At 48.8% G+C, this 19,234-nt stretch overlaps 1 protein-coding gene across 1 annotated transcript in view; it reads right to left on the bottom strand.

The window, feature by feature from the left end:
• The window catches only part of sptbn5 (spectrin, beta, non-erythrocytic 5), a 165,848-nt gene that overhangs the window by 56,042 nt on the left and 90,572 nt on the right, over window positions 1–19,234 (bottom strand). The window contains exons 40-43 of the mRNA XM_048600480.1: window positions 16,740–16,858; window positions 14,324–14,438; window positions 12,941–13,054; window positions 2,703–2,824 (exon numbers count right to left, since the gene is read on the bottom strand). Coding sequence (XP_048456437.1) covers window positions 2,703–2,824; window positions 12,941–13,054; window positions 14,324–14,438; window positions 16,740–16,858 — 470 coding nt within the window. The remainder of the gene's footprint in view (window positions 1–2,702; window positions 2,825–12,940; window positions 13,055–14,323; window positions 14,439–16,739; window positions 16,859–19,234) is intronic.

The raw sequence follows: 19,234 nt of genomic DNA on the forward strand, positions 1-19,234 counted from the left end.
TGTGTAAGTCCTGCCCTGACTTGCCTTACCAAAATGCAATACCTCCCATTTATCTAAATTAAACTCCATCTGCCACTCCTCAGCCCATCTGATCAAGGTTCCATTGTACTCTGAAATAACCTTCTTCACTGTCCACTACACAAACAATTTTCACGTCTTCTGCAAACTGACTAGCCATTCCTCCTGTATTCGCATCCAAATCATTTATATAAATGACAGTGGACCCAGTCCAAAAAACAACCCTCCACAACCATCCTCTGTCTCCTACCTTTGAATCAATTTTGCTTCCAAATGGCTAACTCTCCCTGGATTCCATGCAATCTACACTTGGTAGCCAGTCTACCGTGTGGAAACTTGTCAAACACCTTATTGAAGTCCATACAGACAATGTCTACTGCTCTGCCTTCATCACCCTTCTTTGTCATTTCTTCAAAAAACGCAATCAAGTTAGTCAGATAGGATTTCCCATGCACAGCGCCATGTTGACTCGCCCTAATCAGTCCTTGCCTTTCCAAATACATGTAAATCCTGTCCCTCTGAATCCTCCAACAACTTACCCACTGCTAAAGTCAGGCTCACCGGTCTATAGTTCCCTGGATCTTCCTTACCACCTTTCTTAAACAATTGTACCACATGAGCCAACCTCCAGTCTTCTGGCACCTCACCCGTGGCTATCAATGATACAAATATCTCGGCAAGGGGCCCAGCAATCACTTCCCTAGCTTCCTACAGAGTCTAAACTTTTGAGAAGAATTGTAGCGTGCATTGTGGATGGGGTTGTAGACTTGCTCACCGAGCCAGTGTGTTTGATAGCAGACGTTTCGTCACCCTACTAGGTAACATCGTTAGTGTGCCTCTGGTGAAGTGCTGGTGTTCTGTCCCGCTTGTTATTTATATGCCTCATTTTGCTGGGGTGGTTGGTATTATTTCTTGGTTCTGATTTTCAGTGGTTTGTATATTGGGTGCAGTTCAATGTGTTGGTTGATGGAGTTCCAGTTGGAATGCCAGGTCTCCAGGAATTCCCTGGCATGTCTCTATTTGGCTCGTGCTATTACGGATGTGTTGTCCCAGTTGAATTCATGTCCTCCTTTGTCCGTGTGTATTGAGACCAGTGAGAATTGGTCGTGTCTCTTGGTGGCTAATTGGTGTTCAAGCATCCTTATTGTCAGTTTTCTTCCTGTTTGGCCTGTGTAATGTTTCTCACAGTCCTTGCATGGTATTTTGAATATTACGTTGGTTTTATTGATTGTGGGTATGGGATCCTTTACATTCATCAGTAGCTGTCATTGGGTGGTTGTTGGCTTGTGGGCTACTTTGATACCTAGGGGTCTGAGTAGTCTTGTGGTCATCTCTGATATGTCTCTTTACGGTAGGTTGACTAGTATGTCTGGCCATGTTGTGTCTTCTTGTTGTGGTCTGTCGCAGAGGTAATGGCAGATTGTGCTTTTTGGGTATACATTCCTTTTAAAAACTCCATATAAGTGCTTCTGTTCTGCTTTGCGCAATCCGGAATTGCATCCATAATATCACAAACCAAAGACATGTCAGGGAATTCCTGAAGATCTGACATTCCAACCGGAACTCCGTCAACATACACATTGAATTGGACCCGATATGCAAACCATTGAGAAACAGAACCGGAAATAATGCCAACCACCCCTATTACGAGGGGGCATAATTTGAAGGTGATTGGAGGAAGGTATAGGGGAGATGTCAGAGGCAGGTTCTTCACACAGAGTGGTGGGCGTATGGAATGCGCTGCCAGCAGTGGTAGTGGAGTCAGATACTTTACAGACTTTTAAGCGATTCTTGGATAGGCACATGGAGGATAGTAAAATGTAGGGTATGCAGGGTAGATTGATCTTAGTAGGATAATAGGTCAGCCCAACATCATGGGCCGAAGGGCCTGTACTATGCTGCACTGTTCTATGTTCAAACCGAGGCTATAAATAACAAGTGGGACAGAACACTGACGCTTCACTGGAGGCGCACTGACGATGTCACCTAGCACAGTGACAAAACGTCTGCAATCAAACACACCGGCTCGATGAGCAAGTCTACATCCTCTTCCAACAAAGTTCTGGGATACACCTGATCAGTTCCCAGGATTTATACACCTTTGTGTGTTTTAAGACATCCGGTTCCTCCTGTGTAATATGGACACTTTTCAAGATATCACTGTTTATTTCTCTAAGTTCTCTAGCTTCCATATCCTTCTCCACTGTTAATACTGACGTGAAATACTCATTTAATATCTCACCCATCTCCTGCGGTTCCACATGTAGATAGCCTTGCTAATCTTTAAGGGGCCCTATAGTCTCCCTAGTTACTTCTTTACTTAATGTATTTGTGGAATCTCTTTGGATTCTCCTTAACCCTATTTGCCAAGAATGTCCCCTTTTGCCCAACTGATTTCCCTTGAATATGCTCCTACTGCCCTTATATTTCTTGAGGGGTTCACTCGATCCCAGCTGTCTATATCTGCCACATGCCTCCTCGTACACACTCAAGCACAAACACTCATGCATATTGACCATATACATACATTCACTCATATGTATATACTTACAACACACTCCTATATATTACACACACACACACACACACACACACCCCTTGAGATTGCAGGGGAAAATATGAAAAAGCTAGCTTTTTGTTTTCAGATGTTTCTTTGGACTGTGTGCCCTGGGAGATTGACTCACCGTAGTTTGGTTTCCTTCTGCAGTCGAAGCCAACTCTCCTGGATTTCTCTCTGCTTCAGGCTGAGCTTATCACCCACTGGAGACTGGCTCTTGCACAGTTCTCTGGCTTTCACTTCCAGCACCTGTTCCAGATAAACAATCTCCCAATGTGAATTCTTGTATCATTCCAACAACAACAACTTGTGTGCATATAGGCATCATAAATCTCAAGAGACACTTCACTGGACATTATGTAAGAAAATCTGATCCAGAGCCACAAAAAGAGATATTTAGGACAGGTAGCTGACCAACTACATGGCCAAGGAACTAAGTTCCAGGGAGAACCTAACAGGAGGGGAGAGGGAGGAGGGGAAAGAGAGAGAGAGACAGAGAGAGAGGGGTAAGTGGGGAGGGGGGAGAGGGAGACGGAGAGAGAGTGAAAGGGGCAGAGGGAGGGAAATGACGGAGGGGGAGAGAGAGAAGGCGGGGAGGAAGAGGGATGGCAGAGGGGAGGGAGCTTGGGTGGGAGGGGTGCGAGGGTAGAGACAGAAAGAGAAAATGTGAGAAAGAAGGAAGGGGGAGGGGGGAGGGAAAGAGTGAGAGAGGAGAGGGGACGGGCTGGGAAGGGATAGAGGGGAGGAGCTGTGAGGGGATTGAGGGGAAGAGAGAGAAATGGGGGAGGAGGAGGTGAGATAGAGAAGAGGAAGGAGGATAGAGAAAGAGAGTGAGGAGGAGGGGTGAGAAAGAGTGAGAAAGAGAGAGAAGGGGGAGGGGGAGATAGGAAAGGAGTCTGAGTGGGGAAGAGAGCGAGACTGAGAAGGAAAGGAGTTTGAGAGAGAAAGGTAGACAGGGAGCGAGAAGTTGGTGGGGGTGTGAGAGAGAATGAGAGTGGGAAGGGGGCAGAGAGGGAGGCTTTGAGGGGCATTCCAGAACTCATTAGCTTGAAAGCACATCCGAGCTTTGGAGAAATATTTCAGACTGTTCAAGAGACCATTACTGGAGAAATGCAGAGACTGGGGTGAATTAGAAAGCTGAACGAGGTTCCAGACAGGGCAGGGACGAGGGATTGGAGTGTTGAAACTAAGGTGTCAGTTTACTGGGAGCCGATGTAACTCGGTGAGCACAGAGCTGATTGATCGACAACACTCGATGAGATGTTAGGACAGGGTAGGTGGAGCTTTGGAGGACCTTACATTTACAGAAAGTAGTCCACAGTCAGCCAGGATTGTGTTGGAACAGTCACATTTGGAGATTATAAAGGCAGTTTACAGCAGTATCGAACTGAGGCAGGAGGGGAGATGTTACAGAGACGGAGAATGGAAGGTCTTAGTGACAAAATGTAGACAGCTCAACTCAAGGTCAAAAATGTCACTAAGGTTGTGAAAGGTCTGATTCAATCTCTGACAGTTACCAGAGAGGCATGGAGCTGGTTAAAGGGAGCAGAGTTTATAGGTGGGATAGAAGAAAGCATTGGCTTCAGTCTTCCCATAATTTAACTGGAGGGGGTTTCTGCTTATGCAGAATGTTGGACAAGCAATCGGAAATACAGAGAGCCAGCTAATGTAGAGCAGACCAGAGACAGAGGGAGAGAGAGCGAGAGAGGGAGAGAGAGCGAGAGAGAGAGAGAGAGAGATAGACAGCTGGTGGTGAGCAGGAGTGGGGGGCTCATCATGTGGAAATGGAGACTGGCTTTTTGGAAAAGTTTGCTGAGGGGCAGCATGGGGTAGGATCCTTGGGAGACACCAGAGGTGTGAGAGCAGGATGAATAGCCATTGTAAGTAACACTCTGGCTGGAATTAGGCAGATGAGCAGAGAGCTAGGCGAATGCAGTTCCTCCCTGGCAGAGGGGTGTTGGAGGACAATGGTGTGGTGAACTGATGAAGGCTGTAAGCAGGTCAGGAAGCACAAGGAGGGATTGATTACTTTTGTCACTGACACACTGGATGTTATTTGTGAATCTGACAAGGTCTTTTCCTCCCGCAATAATGAGAGCAGGACATAAAGCTGAATAGAAAGATTCACACATGGATTTCTGGGCAAAGTGGGTGAGGATTTGAGAGGTGTTCAAGGAGGAATGGGAAGTTGGAGAAGGTGATAGTTTGTACAATAGAGTGGGCAAACAGCCAAAAGGTACATGTGAACAGCCTGCACAGGTCATTCACAATTACCACACATTGAAATCACCAGGCCTGAGCGTAACAGAAAAACCAATGAGGGAGAACATTGGGCTGTTGCTTTGAAGAGAGGGTTGATGGTGTTGACTTTGAAGGAAAGGGGGACAATATAAAGAGAAAGCGAGCCGTTAACAATATCAGCTAACATAGGGAGGAGGAGGGGCAGCTGAGTGGCTCAGACCTTAAATGTGTACGAGGCAGCTCTCACGGATGAGATTAGCTCAGAGAGGGGAGAGGAATGAGGAAAAAGGATGCAAACTTCAGTTAGGGTGGGAAAGGATCATTAGAGGCTATGATAATGGAAGCAAGGGATGCAGGCCTTGGTATGAGTGAGAAAGACAAGTCATAAACTCTTCACTTTACTGGGTTGAAGAGGAATTTCCAAAGTGGTTTGCAGTACAGAAACCAAGTATTTTTGGGGGACATGTTATGTTTCCATTCCAGGACAGTGCTGGAATGATGAGAAGTTTAAGCAGACGTCAAGCAATATATAGAATAGAATAGAATCCCTACAGTGTGGAAACAGGCCCTACGGCCCAACAAGACCACACCGACCCTTGGAGCATCCCACCAAGACCTATCCCCCTATAACCCACCTAAGCTACACGTCCCTGAACACTATGGGCAATTTAGCATGGCCAATCCACCTAACCTGCATATCTTTGGATGGTGGAGGAAACTGGAGCACCTGGAGGGAACCCACGCAGACACGGGGAGAATGTGCAAACTCCACACAGACAGTCGCCCGAGGATGGAATTGAGCCCGGGCCCCTGGCGCTGTGAGGCAGCGGTGCTAACCACTGAGCCACCGTGCCGCCCCAAACTCGACTCTGGTGGGACCTGCTGAGCTTTTCCAGCAACTTTGTTTTTGTTCCAGACTACACTGTTGGAGGAGCTGTTGTTTCGATATTGTATGGAAGATGTCCAATGATATTTTATATTTTGAACCCTCTCTGGCAGTGAATGGTTTAACTGATGGTCTGTCATGTTGGGCCTATCACAAACCAGTGGCAGAATTCAGAAAAAGGGAAGCCAAGAAGGAACAGCAACAACTTGAGGACAAAGACGACTCTACAGCTTTCCCAGTTCCTTCTGTTTTGTGTGTGTGTGTGTGTGTGTGTGAGTGAGTGAGAGAGAGAGAGAATGCGAGAAAGAGAGTAAGCACAGTGTTTATAAGGGGATTAGATTGTTGATTAGTTGTATTAAATATTGACAGTTTATACTTGTTTACTGAGACAACAAGGTGCAGGGCTGGATGAACACAGCAGGCCAAGCAGCATCATAGGAGCAGGAAGGCTGACGTTTCGGGCCGAGACCCTTCATCAGAAATGGAGGAGGGGAAGGGGGTTCTGAAATAAATAGGGAGAGGGGGGGAGGCGGATAGAAGATGGACAAAGGAGAAGATAGGTGGAGAGGAAACAGACAGGTCAAAGAGGCGGGGATGGAGCCAGTAAAGGTGAGTAGGTGGGGAGGTAGGGAGGAGATAGGTCAGTCCAGGGAGGACGGACAGGTCAAGGGGGCGGGATGAGGTTAGTAGGTAGGAGATGGAGGTGCGGCTTGAGGTGGGAGGCGGGGATAGGTGGGAGGAAGAACAGGTTAGGGAGGCGAGGACAAGCTGGGCTGGTTTTGGGATGCGGTAGGGGGAGGGGAGATTTTGAAGCTTGTGAAATCCACATTGATACCATTGAGCTGCAGGGTTCCCAAGCAGAATATGAATTGCTGTTCCTGCAACCTTCGGGTGGTATCGCTGTGGCATGCAGGAGGCCCAGGATGGACATGTTGTCTGAGGAATGGGAGGGGGAGTTGAAATGGTTCGCCACTGGGAGGTGCAGTTGTTTATTGCGAACCGAGCGTAGGTGTTCTGCAAAGCGGTCCCCGAGCCTCCGCTTGGTTTCCCCGATGTAGAGGAGGCCACAACAGGTACAGCAGATGCAGTATACCACATTAGCAGATGTGCAGGTGAACATCTGCTTAATGTGGAAAGTCTTCTTGGGGCCTGGGATGGGGGTGAGGTAGGTGTAGCACTTCCTGCGGTTGCAGGGCGAAGTGCCGTGTGTGGTGGGGCTGGAAGGGAGTGTGGAGCGGACAAGGGAGTCACAGAGAGAGTGGTCCCTCCGGAAAGCAGATAAGGGTGGGGAAGGAAAAATGTCTTTGGTGGTGGGGTCAGATTGCAGATGGCGGAAGTGTCGGAGGATGATGCGTTGGATCCGGAGGTTGGTGGGGTGGTACATGAGGATGAGGGGGATTCTTTTTTGGTTGTTATTGCGGGGACAGGGTGTGAGGGATGAGTTGCCGGAAATGCGGGAGACACGGTGGAGGGCGTTCTTGACCACTGAGGGGGGGAAGTTGCGGTCCTTGAAAAACGAGGACGAGGACATCTGAGATGTACGGGAGTGGAATGCCTCATCCTGCAAGCAGATGCGGCAGAGGCGAAGGAATTGGGAATAGGGGATGGCAGAAAGGTGGGTGGGAGGAGGTGTATTCTAGGTAGCTGTGGGAGTTGGTGGGCTTGAAATAATGGATATCAGTTTCTAGGTGGTTGCCCGAGATGGAGACAGAGGGGTCCAGAAAGGTGAGAGAGGTGTTAGAAATGGTCCAGGTGAACTTAAGGTTGGGGTGGAAGGTGTTGGTGAAGTGGATGAACTGTTCGAGCTCCTCGTGGGAGCACGAGGCGGCACCGATACAGTCATCAATGTAACGGAGGAAGAGGTAGGGTTTAGGGCCAGTGTATGTACGGAAGAGGGATTGTTCCACGTAACCTACAAAGAGACAGGCACAGCTTGGGCCCATGCGGGTACCCATGGCCACCCCTTTTGTCTGTAGAAGTGGGAGGAATTGAAAGAGAAGTTGTTGAGGGTGAGGACAAGTTTGGCTAAGCAGATGAGTGTGTCAGTGGAGGGGGACTGGTTGGGCCTGTGGGACAGGAAGAAGCGGAGGGCCTTTAAGCCATCTGTATGGGGAATGCAGGTGTATAGGGACTGGACATCCATGGTAAAGATGAGGTGTTGGGGACCGGGGAATTGGAAGTTCTGGAGGAGGTGGAGGGCGTGGGTGGTGTCACGGACGTAGGTAGAGAGTTCCTGAACCAAGGGGTGAAAATGGAGTTGAGATAGATAGAGATAAGTTCGGTGGGGCAGCAGCAGGCAGAGACAATGGGTCGACCAGGGCAATCACGTTTGTGGATTTTGGGAAGGAGATAGAAGCGGGCGGTGCAGGGTTGGGGAACGATGAGGTTGGAGGCCGTTGGTGGAAGGTCACCTGAGGTGATGAGGTTGTGGATGGTTTGGGAGATGATGGTTTGGTGCTCGGGGGTGGGGTCATGATCAAGGGGGCGGTAAGAGGAGGTGTCGGAGAGTTGGCACCTGGCCTCGGCGATGTAGAGGTCAGTGCGCCATACTACAACTGCGCCTCCCTTGTCCGCGGGTTTTATTGTGAGTTTGGGATTGGAGCGGAGGGCTGCACGTTCTGTGAGGGAGAGAGGGGTGGACAGATTGAGGCAATTGATGTCTCAATGGCAGTTGGAGATGAAGATGTCAAGGGAGGGTAGGAGGCCTTGGGGTGGTGTCCAGGAGGAGGCGGTGTGTTGGAGGCGGGAGAAGGGGTCAGTAGAGGGAGGGTTAGGTTCACAGTTGAAGAAGTAAGCGTGGAGGACCCAGTAAAGGTGAGTGTAGGTGGGGGGGTAGGGAGGAGATAGGTCAGTCCAGGGAGGACGGACAGGTCAAGGAGGCGGGATGAGGTTAGTAGGTAGGAAATGGGGGCGCGGCTTGAGGTGGGAGGAGGGGATAGGTGGGAGGAAGAACAGGTTAGGGAGGCGGGGACAAGCTGGGCTGGTTTTGGGATGCGGTAGTGGGAGGAGAGATTTTGAAGCTTGTGAAATCCACATTGATACCATTGGGCTGCAGGGTTCCCAAGCGGAATATGAGTTGCTGTTCCTGCAACCTTCGGGTGGTATCGTTGTGGCACTGCAGGAGGCCCAGGATGGACATGTCGTCTGAGGAATGGGAGGGGGAGTTGAAATGGTTCGCCACTGGGAGGTGCAGTTGTTTATTGTGAACCGAGCGTAGGTGTTCTGCAAAGCGGTCCCCGAGCCTCCGCTTGGTTTCCTCGATGTAGAGGCGGCCACAATGGATACAGCAGATGCAGTATACCACATTAGCAGATGTGCAGGTGAACATCTGCTTGATGTGGGAAGTCTTCTTGGGGCCTGGGATGGGGGTGAGGGGGCAGGTGTTGCACTTCCTGCGGTTGGAGGGAAAAGTGCCAGGTGTGGTGGGGCTGGAGGGGAGTGTGCAGCGGACGAGGGAGTCACGGAGAGAGTGGTCCCTCCAGAAAGCAGATAAGAGTGGGGAGGGAAAAATGTCTTTGGTGGTGGGGTTGGATTGCAGATGGTGGAAGTGTCGGAGGATGATGCGTTGGATCCGGAGGTTGGTGGGGTGGTACGTGAGGATGAGGGGGATTCTTTTTTGGTTATTATTGCGGGGACGGGGTGTGAGGGATGAGTTGCGGGAAATGCGGGAGACACAGTGGAGGGCGTTCTCGACCACTGAGGGGGGGAAGTTGCGGTCCTTGAAAAACGAGGACATCCGAGATATACGAGAGTGGAATGCCTCATCCTGGGAGCAGATGCGGCGGAGGCGAAGGAATTGGGAATAGGGGATAGCATTTTTGCAGGAAGGTGGGTGGGAGGAGGTGTATTCTAGGTAGCTGTGGGAGTCGGTTGGCTTGAAATGGATATCGGTTTCTAGGTGGTTGCCCGAGATGGAGACAGAGAGGTCCAGGAAGGTGAGAGAGGTGTTAGAGATGGTCCAGGTGAACTTAAGGTTGGGGTGGAAGATGTTGGTGAAGTGAATGAACTGTTCGAGCTCCTCGTGGGAGCACGAGGCAGCGCTGATACAGTCATCAATGTAACGGAGGAAGAGGTGAGGTTTAGGGCCAGCGTAGGTACCTGAAAAAGTTACTCTCCTCCCTCCGGACAAACCTCAGGGGATCTCTCTCCCACTGCAACTCTCTCGTCCATCCCTGCCTCTTTGACCTGTCTGTTTCCTCTCCACCTATCTTCTCCTCTACCCATCTTCCATCCGCCTCCCCCGCTCTCCCTATTTATTTCAGGACCCCCTTCCCCTCCCCCATTTCTGAAGAAGGGTCTAGGCCCGAAACGTCAGCCTTCCTGCTCCTATGATGCTGCTTCGCCTGCTGCGTTCATCCAGCTCTGCACCTTGTTGTCTCGGATTCTCCAGCATCTGCAGTTCCTACTATCTCTGATACAATTTATACCCGTTTACCTGTGGCTAGAATCTAAAAACTTGTAATAAACAATAATCCATGTCTAAGTACAGAAAACTGATCTATGCTTTCTGTAACCGGTGTCCAAAAGTCAGCTAAATTTGGGAAGTTTGCATACTTATCTCAAACTCTAACTTTTGTGATGCGGGGAATAGCAGGGTTTGATTTCCAGTGCACCAGGCAGTGACAGTACGCTCGAATCAAAATGCAGAGCTGCTGATACAAAATGGGAACACGTGGACACGAACCAGTTTCCACCTGAGAGGGGGTGGTGCTGGTCTGTGAAAGGGAAGCTGCACTCATGCTGTTCTGGGCACGGTGACGAAATCGAATGCTGTGCAAGACAGACTGGCCCCTACTTCTTCCTTTGCCAGATTCGGTGCACACACAATGGGCCGAATGGCCACCGCCTTCGGTGATTAAACAACCTGCACTTTCACAATGTTGCCACTGCGGAGATGCGGGGAGCACCAAACAAAGTGAGATGTTGTTGGAAGGAAGTTCAGACGACGCTCCACTGCAGTACAGAGAGTGCGCTGCTGTGACGGAGGTGCCGACTTTCAGATGAGATGCCAAACTGAAACCCGGTCTGCTTTCTCAAGCTAAAATGGCCCGAGGATGATCTTTGCAGAACGGCAGGGCAGCTTTCCCTGGAAACAAGCAATACCTCACACAGGTGACCTGGTCATTATCAAGTTGCTGTTTGCAGGAACTTACTGTGTGTAAAGATGTCAGCCACATTTGCTATGTTACAGACAAAAGGATGTAAGACCTAAGATATAGGAGCAAAAGTAGGCTATTCGGCCCATCAAGTCTGCTTGACCATTCGATCATGGTTGATATGTTTCTCGACTCCATTCTCCTGCCTTCTTCTCATCCCCTTGATCCTCTTACAAATGAAAATCCTATCTATCCCCATCTTAAATACCCTCAATGACTCGCCTCTACAGCCTTCTGTGGCAATGAGTTCCACAGATTCACCACCCTCTGGCTGAAGAAAATCCTTCTCATCTCAGTTCTAAAGGGCCATCCCTTCAGAAAGGCTGCGCCCTTGGGTCCTAGTCTCTTCTACGAGTGGAAACGTCTTCACCAGGTTCATTCTGTGATAAAAGGCCTGTCAGTATTCTGTAAGTTTCAATTGGATCCGCCCCCTCATCCTTCTAAACTCCATCAAGTACAGACCCAGAGTCCTCAACTGCTCCTCGTATGACAAGCTCATGGGTTGTATAGCACTTTGGAATGTCTCAAAGTGATAAAACGTGCTTTAGAAACGCACATTTGTTCTCTTTTCTTAGGATGGCCAGTTACATCATGCGTAAGCAGCAGCATTGTGGCTTCCCTCTCTGCTAACTCTCGTTGTCAAGACTCAAATACATAGAATGGCCACATGAACAAAATGCCAGGAGCTTCCATTGACCATTCCATAGAATTAGCGAATCGATAGGGAGAAAGCCTGTCTCTCCATGCTGACCCTCCTGAGAAACATTTCCGCTACTGCCGCTCCCACTTCCCTGCGCATTCCACGTCGAGATAGTTTGAAAATGTAGAAACATTTACGGCACGGAAGGAGGCCATTCTGCCCATCATGTCCATGCCAGCCAGAAATAAAAAAAGAGCCCCTCCCAGGCCTCACTCGCTAGAGAAAGGTACAAGCTGCTGACATCGCTCCCTGGGGAGACATTAGCCAGAGGCTGCAGAAAGAGAGAGAGAGAGAGATAGAGAGAGAGAGAGATAGAGAGAGAGGGGTACCAGCCGCCAACATTGCTAATAGGAGGTACTGAATGCAGGGGTCCTGACATGAAGAAAGAAGTAGCTTGTGAACTAAAAATGACCTGTGCCCAGCTGCTAGTTTGAGCCGATTTAAACCAGCTTGAATGAACTAAGCTCTGCAAAAAGTAAGAAAGAGGAGGGAATGCAAAAGCCTTATTTGGATGAGAAATAATGAGGTATAGCTACTTAAGTCTGTGGGCCAAGGGCAATAAGGTAAAGGTATGAGATAAGTGAATTAGCCTGAGCCAACGGGAAGGAAACAGCACGACTTGAGAGAGATAAGAGAAAAGAATAAAAAGACGACCCTTGGGGTAAGCAGCCGCCAAAACTCCGGACACCAACCATCACAGAAGTAGGCCCCGCATCAAGGATGTGCTGACAGCATCGAGTGCAGCGCCTGGCCAGTGTTAGCTCTCATCAGCTGCAGCAATCCTGATTGGGTATTAGCTTTTATAATCTGTGACTATTTGGGGACTGTCAGAGGACCCTAAGTGGGTGTATAAGTAGGGCCTAGTTCAGTTTGTGGGAAAATGTATGAGGTCAAGTTTTGTGATAAAACCACTTAAGCAACACGTGTCTTGTTTAATACGTTAATAAAGAAATTTGTGAGGTTACAAGAATGGGCTCTTCTCCTTTCTGTATAAGCCAATAAACTGGAGCCGATATTCTCCGGGCTCCCGACTACACCCCCCACTTCCCAGCTCTAGGTCTGTGTCCCTGGGGGTTATAGGAATTCAGGGGCAGGTCCTGACGTCTTTTAAACGGGTTGAGGGTTACTGCCTTGACTCCCCTTTTCAGGCAGTGAAACCCAGTGCCCTCTGAGGTAGAGGATATTCAAATTCCCTCTCATCCTACCAATGACTTTAAATCTATGCTCCCTAGTCATGGACCCCTCTGCTAAGGTGATTAGCTGCTTCCCATTGATGAACACTGGCAGCCAATTCCTAGTTGTGGGAGAGAATGGAGAAGTAAAGGAGAGAAAGGTAAGATCTGAATGGCACTGTTGCTTTCAGCTCCACGAGAAACACTCACCTCTGCCTTGTCCTGGATGACTGTGATTTCCAGCTCAGTTTCTTTATGCCTCCTCATCAGTTTCTCCACAGTCGCCACGTCTCGGCCGTAGTCCAGACCTTGCATCAACAAGCTCTGTCGACAGAAACGGGCAGTCAATGGGTTTGCCCTGCTCAAACCATGGGCTGTCACCCTGTGCAGCTGACTCCTCCAGAGGGCCATGTGGCTGTGCTGATGTGCTGTTAATGGCACTGGACTAGTAATCCAGAGTCAATACAGTGTGGAGCTGCAGGAATACAGCAGGTCAGGCAGCATCAGAAGAGCAGGAAAGTCGACGTTTTGGGCCTAGTCCCTTCATCAGTCCTGATCTAGGCCCGAAACATCGACTCTCCCGCTCCTCTGATGCCGCCTGACCTGCTGTGCTCCTCCAACTCCACACTGTATCGACTCTGACTCCAGCATCTGCAGTTCTTGCTATGTCCTAGTAATCCAGAGGCCCAGGCTAATGCTTTTGGTACACAGGTTCAAATCTCACCACAGTGGTTCATAGATTTTGAATTCGATTAATGAATCTGGAATATAAAGCTCAGCCTCAGTGACGAAGACAATGAGACCATCATCGATCGTCATAAACACTCGTGTAGCTCACTAACGCCCTTTCAGGGAAGGAAGTCTTTATCTGGTGTGGCCCACATGCAACTTTGGATCCAAAATATTGTTTCTTTTCAAAACAAAAAAAATCACTCATGCAATTTGGACATCACCGGCTGGGCCCAGCATTTATTGCCCATTCCTAGTTGCCCCTTGAGAAGGTGGTGGTGAGCTGGCTCCTCAAACCACTGCAGTCCATGTGCTGTGGGTTGACCCACAAATGCACCTTAGGGAGGCAATTCAAGGATTCTGACCCAGCCAGAGTAAAGGACTGGCGATATACTTCCAAGTCAGGATGGTGAGCGGCTTGGAGGGGAACTTGCATGTGCTGGGTAACTGCCCTCTCTGAAATGGCCCTAGCAAGCCACTCAGTTCAAGGGCAATTAGGGATGGGCGACAGACGATGACATCCACATCCCATGCAAGAATAAATAAAACAAATTATCCTACAAATATCAGAATGCTGAGACAGGAGCCGGGGCTCTCACCTCTTCCGCCCCTCCGCAGCTACATTCCTCCCTTCCTCCCATTGATGAACTGAGTCCAGAACCAGTGTGAACTGTTAGAACCTGCATTGACCACACAGCCTCATGGAGCTGTCAATTTCAATATGTCATTTCATACAGCTTCTTTACACTCGGGATAGATCCTTCAGTGGGAACTGATGAAGGACGAGCTACTCAAGACTGGGTTTGTCCTCAGTTGTAACATTGGCGGGGGAACCCTGTACAATTGCACTGACACAGCTCTCACCTTTTCACCCATCCTTTCTTTAAGGTCATCCATTTCTCTGATTAAGGCGTGAACCTCCAAAGCTGCTGCCAGTTTTTTCTTGTACTTGTTCAGGTTTCCCTGGAAACTGTCCCACCTGAAACGAGAGGCAGTGCCGGCAGTGAGTCAGGTGGGGCGCCAATGGCTTGGGAGGTGGCCGGCATGGAATGGATAGCGCAGTGAGCAGGCAGGCGGGGGAATACACGAAGCAAGGAGCTCCAGAATAGAACCAACCTCTGCTTAAATAAGGAATGCCAAGGCTGGATGAGTCGCTCTTCTCGAACTGAACGGAATCACTGAAAGCAAATCGCAGCCCATTTAACTCCAGTCCCTAAACTTCTTGCAACTTCGCTGGAGAAGAAAATGAGGCGGAATGAAAATGGCTGCTGATCTTTTAGGGTGGCCAACGCTGAGGATCGGCCTGGAGTCTCCGGGCAGCACAGTGGCACAGCACCGAGGACCTGGGATCGTGTCCACCCTCAGGTGATTGTGTGTGTGGGGTTTGCAGCAGCGTTCTCCCTGTATTGTGTGGGTTCCCCCCACCCCCCACAGTCCGAAGATGTGTAGGTTAGGCCATGGTAATTCAATGACACAGCCTAGAAAAAAAATCACAGGGACCTTAGAAGGGTTTAGTTGTCATTTTCTTTGAATGTTTCTCCTTACTAAATATAAAAATATCGAGAAAGAGGGAGTTTGAGAGTCAAACCCCATCCAGATGGGTAGTGAGGTTTTTTGGTTATTACACTCCGTTTCTAGGGAGAAGGTACATCACAAGGGTGGAGCCTGGGTGACAAGACGTGATCAGACCTTTTAGGAATAGGTTTAATCAGAGTTGGCAACCTGTTACTGCTCACTGACTTCGATCTGAATAACATGGACATCCTGGGGAGGGAATCGCAGCATGTACCTCCCCAAGAATAGACAGTGTTGACCAAGAGTGAGAAGATAGACAGACAGCAGGGAGTAGACTTGTGACGCACAGACTGTCGACATTTGAAGGTCATCACACATTGTGGAGCGAGGGGACAGATGGGCAAAATGGTGCAGACGTCACATTTCATAGAATCCCTAAAAGTGGAAAGATGCCATTCGGCCCTTCTAATACCCACAGTCAATATGGGAGCAAAACTGACAGGAACTGAGGCACCCGTTAGTCTTACTATTGACACTGTGTTACGGAAGTTAGCTTGACACATAAACCTGGGGTCATCTGTACATTACTACCTCAGTAAACAGCAATGAACATCACACCGGAAGGGGGAACATTCATCTGATTAACCTCCTCTCTTCTTTCCTGAAGAAAGTGACATTCCAGGCCACAGTTTTGTATGACGCCTCTGACTTGGAGCACTACGTTGTCCAATTATTCCGGAAAGTCTTGGGTCTGCAGGTGAGTGGAGTGGGGGTTGGGGGGGATGCTACCGGGCCTCTGGGGCAGGGGGGGTTGTGAGGCGAGGTCAGGTCCCAGCAAGGGATGGGCAGACAGAGAGCAGACCCGGTAATGTCTGGGTAGAGGAGTTCAGGTCCTGGAGAGGAGGGGGGTGTTGTCAGGTCAGGGTCTGGGCAGTGTAAGTGGTCTCGGATGCTGTGGTTTAGAGGATGAGTTCGATACGGGGTGTGCTCAATAGATATTCAGAAGTCAGATGATATATTTAACACTATTAACTTTTCCCGCGTAACCATTTTATTAATTTCATCAGAACCACCCGAAGTCTTCGATTTAATTGGAGATTTTCGGAATCATTGTAGCGTTGAGGCACTGCCCAGCGGAAATATCAATTTCCCTGGCGTTCCCTCAGAGTGCGGTATGATGAAGATCCCTTGGAGTGCCCACACACAAATCCCATCTACATTGGCATAACGACCGCCCGGCCATCGGAAAATCTGGGCTATTGTTGAAATGAAATCATCGGATTCTCTGCAGTTCCAAGATTATTTTGTGCAGCGATTTCACTCCCCCAACCCCCCAATCCCCCACCCCTTCCCACCTCCCCAGTCTCAGGAAGGGATACTGATGAGAATCCCTCTAAGAAGCTGCTTCAATGATTGGAATGAAGTAGAACCCATTGCGATCCAGAGCTGGATGAATGACAATTCCCAGTTTGAAGTGAAGTGGACCGTTATCGATTGAGAGCCAGTGGGATATTCAAGACGGGGTGGGCTGTGGTTACTGACTTCTGGTCAGGAACAGTGACACAGGTGGGATTTTGGTCCCAGCTTGCCCTAAAAGCAGGTCAAACTGGAATGGCTCTCCAACAAAGTAAACACAAGTCAGAATCGAATGGTGGAGCCCTCCAGGAACCTCTCAGCTCATTGTTATTGAGGCAGTGCCAGGGACTGGCTTATGAGAGCGGGGGTGGGGTGAAGGGGAAGGGATAGGGATAGGAGTTTGACTGACTTTTCGTTCAGCTGCTGCTTGCGTTGCTGGACAGTCCTGATGTCGTCTTTATTCTGCTTCTCCAGGCGGGTGGCCAGGCTGTTGATGGTTTTGATGTGTGCATCATCCACTGTCAAATCCTACAAGAGATCACAGAGACGAGTCAGTGTGGATGACAATGTCCTACTCTCTAATATTTGTAAGGGAACATGAAAGTGAATTCCCGTACTTTCTCCTCTGCTCTCATTGCCACATCAATTTCCGCCAATACTGGCCCATCTGCACACTTCCCATGGATCCTTCAGGGTACCCACTCACTTGTTCCTGCTGGGCATCTGCCGGCATGGCTGGTTATGGCTACCTCAGAGATCGCCTGCTCAGTGCTATCTTATTGAACCTGTTGTGCCAGTCTGTAGCACTCCCATCACAGAATCAGTACACAACACTCCAGGAGACCATTCAGCCCATCATGTCTGCTCCGCCTCTCCGAATGAGCTACCCCCTTAGTGCCAGTGTCCTGCCTTTGCCTCGTAACCTACATGTTCTGACTTTTCAGTCAATAGTCTAATTCCCTCTTGAAAGCCTCAAATCGATTTGCCTCCAGCACAGACTGAGACAGTGCACTCCAGATCTTAAGCAGGTGAGAAAGTTTCCCCTCATGCAGCCATTTTCCCAAAACTTGTGCCCTCTTGTTCTCAATCCTTCCAGCAACTGGAACAGTTTCTCCCACACGGTTTTGAAGACCTATATCAAACCTTCTTTTAACCTTCTCTTCTCCAATAAACACAATCTCAGCTTCTCCAATCTATCTACTTCACCGAAATGTCTCACCCAGGGATGACCTACATGGTCCTAGAAGGCACAATTGGATTTTGTGGTTGCCATGGCAATTCATTGGCTTCTGTGTTGCCTCGCACACCGAGGTAGGGTGTCCCACCTCTTCAAGCTGCAGGCCAATCAGAGGGGTAGTAGCTGAGCTTTTCAACCTAGATATCCCATGAAAATATGGGCAATTTAGCATGACCTCTCCACCTACCCTGCACATCTTTGGACTGTGGGAGGAAACCAGAGCACCGGGAAGAAACCCACGCAGACACAGGGAGAATGTGCAAACTCGACACAGACTGTCGCCCAAGGCTGGAATCAAACCCTGGGCCTTGGCCCTGTGAGGCAGCAGTGCTAACCACTGAGCCACCATGTCACTCCCTGCTATGCATCTTTTCGGAGAGATTCTTGTACTTACTGCAACGTATTTGGCAGTGAAGTGCTTTCCAACAACCTTTAAGTGCTGTCCGAAAGCACACAGACTGACCTGGGCATGTACACAGCTTGAGAAATTGCAAGATTGCCCTCTCTTGTCCAATCAGAAACAGCTTCTAAAATTCTTGATTTACATAAGAGGATTTTGATGCGATAAGGCAGAGACTGTTAATCAGTTAAATAACAGAAGATCACCAGGGAATGGGGTGGGGGGGAATCTTTATTCTTGCTTCTTGATAAGGGCTGGGGGGGTGTGGGGGGTTCTGCTTGCCAAGAAGGACAGCTGTGGACAACTAGAGGGGTAAAGCGGTTACATAAAATCCTGAAAATATGTACACAGACGCAGAAATTAATGCAGCCCCTAGTGACTAGAAAGCACAAAGTGCGATAAAACAGACTTTATAGGCTGCAAAAAATGGGAAAGGATGCCAAGATCCACAAAAAACAATTTACAATAATGATCAACACAATGAGGACAACCAATGATGTTGGGAAATATAGAATGCCCAGGGGTAATTGGGGCCTCTTGAAAATGGCTAATGCTGATAGTATTGATGAATATAAGAAAACGGAGGAGATGTTGAACAATTACGTTGCATCAGTACACTGACATCCTGAAGCAATTTTGACCCAGGGACATGTTCATATTAGCTTAAGGAGCATATCAGGCATAAACAAATATAATGGCACTAATGAATAACAAATTCTCAAGACTGGATGGTTTTATATTCCAGAGTTTTAAAAGAAGGCGAGAACATTATTGACGTACATTGTGTTATTTGTATGGAACCCCTGAGGGCATTTGATACTATTCCCCAAGTGATGGGATTGAGAGACAGCAATTCAGAACTGCAGAAAACGATTCATCATTGTAAGCACTGCAGATGAAAACATACCATCACAAAGAGATATGAGAATGGGGGAAATAAAACCCGACAAATTATTTCAAACGTGAGGTCATTTGCTCTGAACCTAAAAATTGGATGGAGCAGAGTTCGCCCTAAATAGTCAAAAACTGGAAACAGGACAGGCCCAAAAGAGACTTGAAAGCTCAGGTGCACAGATCACGAAAATGTCAGAAACAGGCACGAAAGATGAGCAAAAACAGCTGATGGAATGTTGACTTTTGTGTTTAGAGGAATGGAGTACATGGAGCTGGTTGTCATGTTACAGCTTTAGATGCACCTACAGTTTCTGGGAGTCACAATTCAGGAGGGACAGATTTTCCACAATGATCCCGAATCTTCAAGGGTTGA

The sequence above is a fragment of the Rhincodon typus genome, chromosome 8, assembly GCF_021869965.1.
Source record: "Rhincodon typus isolate 14 chromosome 8, sRhiTyp1.1, whole genome shotgun sequence".
Classification (NCBI taxonomy): domain Eukaryota; kingdom Metazoa; phylum Chordata; class Chondrichthyes; order Orectolobiformes; family Rhincodontidae; genus Rhincodon; species Rhincodon typus.